The sequence below is a fragment of the Diabrotica undecimpunctata genome, chromosome 9 (assembly GCF_040954645.1).
Source record: "Diabrotica undecimpunctata isolate CICGRU chromosome 9, icDiaUnde3, whole genome shotgun sequence".
NCBI classification, from domain to species: Eukaryota; Metazoa; Arthropoda; class Insecta; order Coleoptera; family Chrysomelidae; genus Diabrotica; species Diabrotica undecimpunctata.
The window spans coordinates 50,791,882-50,795,034 of record NC_092811.1 but is presented as its reverse complement, the minus strand read 5'-3'; the positions used below and the strand labels follow the sequence as shown (position 1 = coordinate 50,795,034).

The 3,153-nt window shown below is 32.4% G+C and overlaps 1 protein-coding gene across 1 annotated transcript; it reads left to right on the top strand.

Annotated features, from left to right (window-relative positions):
- The first annotated feature begins 885 nt into the window (after window positions 1–885).
- Window positions 886–2,862, top strand: LOC140450702 (uncharacterized). The gene is made up of 2 exons (XM_072544371.1): window positions 886–2,025; window positions 2,824–2,862. Exons 1-2 carry the CDS (start codon window positions 886–888, stop codon window positions 2,860–2,862), a joined length of 1,179 nt encoding a protein of 392 aa, XP_072400472.1.
- Window positions 2,863–3,153: the final 291 nt, after the last annotated feature.

The following is a 3,153-nucleotide window of genomic DNA, read 5'->3' as shown; positions in this document are numbered from 1 at the left end:
CTAAACAATAGAACCGTCCAGCAAATATGTCGTATAATTTCACTCTGACCGGAAAGTCTTCTATTTTAAGTTATAATTTTAATCCCCCCATTTACCTGGACGAAAGTCTTGAATATGAAGTTGGTTTAACGAACTTTTATTCTTTTAACTCCATACCCAACATTGATGATTCTAATAATATATTTCTCTTTGGCCGCGGTAACATTACTTATACAACTGTTATCCCCTCGGGGTCGTATGAATTGGAAGATATAATTCAAATTTTAAAGGTGTTGATGAAAGAAAGGGATAAAGATGCTTATATAGATATTATTCCAGATAAAAACACATCTAAAGTATCTAGTAAGAGTAATTGTTCACTATATTTCGCTATTGAAAACTCAATAGGTAAATTTTTTGGATTTAAGAGAAGAGAACTGGAAGCAAATAAAATCCACGTTTCTGATGAACCATTAGAGATTTCAGTGACAAATGCAATCTGTGTTGATTGCAATATCGCTTCAGGCTCATATTTAAATGGAAACCCAGTTCATATAATCCATCAATTTTTTCCGACCGTACCTAGTGGGTATAAAATAGTTGAGTCACCTCAAAATATTTTATATTACCCCATCAGCGTTAGGACAATCAACAACATTAGTGTAAAAATTGTTGATCAAAACGGTAAATTACTTAATTTTCGACAAGAAGAGATTACTATTAATTTACATTTACGACAACGATTATAATGGTTCTAAACTTTTCTCGCCAACAACCTGATTACATAAAAAACTATAAAAGAACCGACAAAACACAAAAATTGAACAGTTTCAAAAAAACAAGTGGAATATTAACACCATCTAATCGGTTATTATTAAAAAAACTTGGCTTCAAAGTTTTAGTGTGATGGAAGTGTTACAAGTAACCGGTCAACCTTATAACGATACAACTATACAGGAATATCAATTTCACACCTATTCACCATACATTCCCGGAAAGTTGAACTACAACGATGAAATACGAATCCCTATTCAAGATGTCGACGCGTATACGTTACCGTCAACATCATACCTAGATATTGAGGGAAAACTACTCACCCACGACGATAAGGAACCAACAAAACTTAAATTCATAAATAACGCTATTTCCTTTTTATTTCGTGAGCTACGGTATGAGGTAAATGGGGTTATTATAGACTCTGTTCGAGAGGTCGGACTGGTATCAACAATTAAAAATTATTTAAGTCTTAACGAAAACGAAAGTATTCTGTTCCAAAATGCTGGATGGTTCCCAAAAGCAGGGAATGAAAAAATAATTGTGGATGCTCATGGTAACTTTAACGTGTGTATCCCATTACGATTATTATCAGGATTTTTTGAAGATTTTAGAAAAATTATTATGAATGTAAAGCAAGAGCTTATTTTAATACGATCTAATGATGATGTGGACGCAGTTGTAAGTATAGACGACACCGAACGCCCTAAAGTTGAAATAACAAAATTGCAATGGAATGTCGCCCATGTTAGCCCAAGCATGCGTGAACAACTACGATTAAATAGTATAGCTCATAAAAATATTGAGCTACCAATTAAATTTCGTTTGTGGCAAATGATTGAATATCCATCATTAAATAATACAACACGGCATACGTGGGCGGTAAAAACCAGTACTAATATTGAAACACCGAGACATATCATTATTGCATTTCAAAAAGGGAGAAAATCAAAGATTACTAAAGATATGAGCAAATTTGATCATAACGACCTCAAAAATATAAAAGTATTTTTGAATTCTGAAAGATATCCTTATAATGATTTACAAATAGATTTTGAAACCAATAAATTCGCTCAAATTTATGAAATGTTTGGAAGTTTTCAGACAAGTTATTATAATTTAAGTTTAAATCAACCGATATTTAACCCGCAAGATTTTAAAACTAAGACGCCGCTTATACATATAGATTGCAGTAGACAGAAAGAAGTGATTCAAAATGGATCCATCGCTCTGCGGATCGAATTTGAAACAAATACACCATCAACAACTGATGTATCTGCATATTGTTTAATTTTACACGAGAAAGAATTTACATATAATCCATTAACAAAAATAGTAAAACAGTATTAATACGCATGCGTTTTAACTGTATATTATTCAATAGTAATAATTACAAACGTTAGTTGATGATGGAACGTTCACACGAAAACACGATAAAAAAATTTATAAACAATTTAAAAGAACTTAAAAAACAAATTCAACAATACGAAGCCTTCAAACAAGTTCTCCAAAAACTCCAACAGTTAAAAATATGAAACTTGTTATTGATATCCAAGGTTTTAAAATTGAGAATAATAGGTTTATTTGTAAAGAATTAGCGTGTTACTCGGGTGATAAAGTTGTAATATATATTTTTAAACCACCTTTCCCATTACGAATGTTACCTCCTGATCTAATTCAGCAAGCTGTATGGTTAAGCAAACACCATCACTGCATCTCTTGGAATGAAGGTTTTACCCCCTTATACGAATTTAAAAAAATTATCAAGGAATTAACAGATAAAGCTGAAATTGTTTATCTAAAAGGAATGGAAAAAGCGAATTACATAAGAAAATATTCTTCCACACCTGTAATTGAAGTAGGCGAATTCCCACCACTACCAATATCAGAAGCAAAATGTTTTTACCACTCTAAACAAAAATGTATATGCGCCCTTTCAAATGTATTTTTTATTTATGAAAATTTTGTAATGGAGTAAATTTGAATAAAAACAATATATTTTTCACTTTTTTATTTTTTTGATCCAAACTACAATAATAAATTCTATCTATAACCTACTTGCACCTACAGGTTCCAGCCAAACAACCTTCATACTCTTGGGAATGTTGACACGCTTCAATCATCCCAGAATCCCTGGTGCTAGCAGGTGTTCCATGAGCTTACAGAACCTAAACAACCTTCACATTTGAAGGGATGTTGATACCCCTTACACTGCAACCGTTTCAGAATCCTTGGTGGTAGCAGGTCTTCTATAGGCTTAAGAGATTCCAATTGTTGGTATTGGACAAGTTTTGGAAAAAGGGTGTCGAAAGTTGACGTCTTTTTTAAGAATTGGTCCACCCACAACCAAACGTCGGAAAATTTGAAAATTCTTTCCAAAGCTGTGTCTAACAGATAACG

What these genes read in the sequence shown, in the direction of transcription:
- LOC140450702 (XM_072544371.1), top strand. Translation starts at nt 886, where the DNA reads ATGGAAGTGTTACAAGTAACCGGTCAACCTTATAACGATACAACTATA. An exon ending in ATACACCATCAACAACTGAT is followed by an intron (nt 2,026 to 2,823) that starts GTATCTGCATAT and finishes TTGCACCTACAG; the next exon opens with GTTCCAGCCAAACAACCTTC.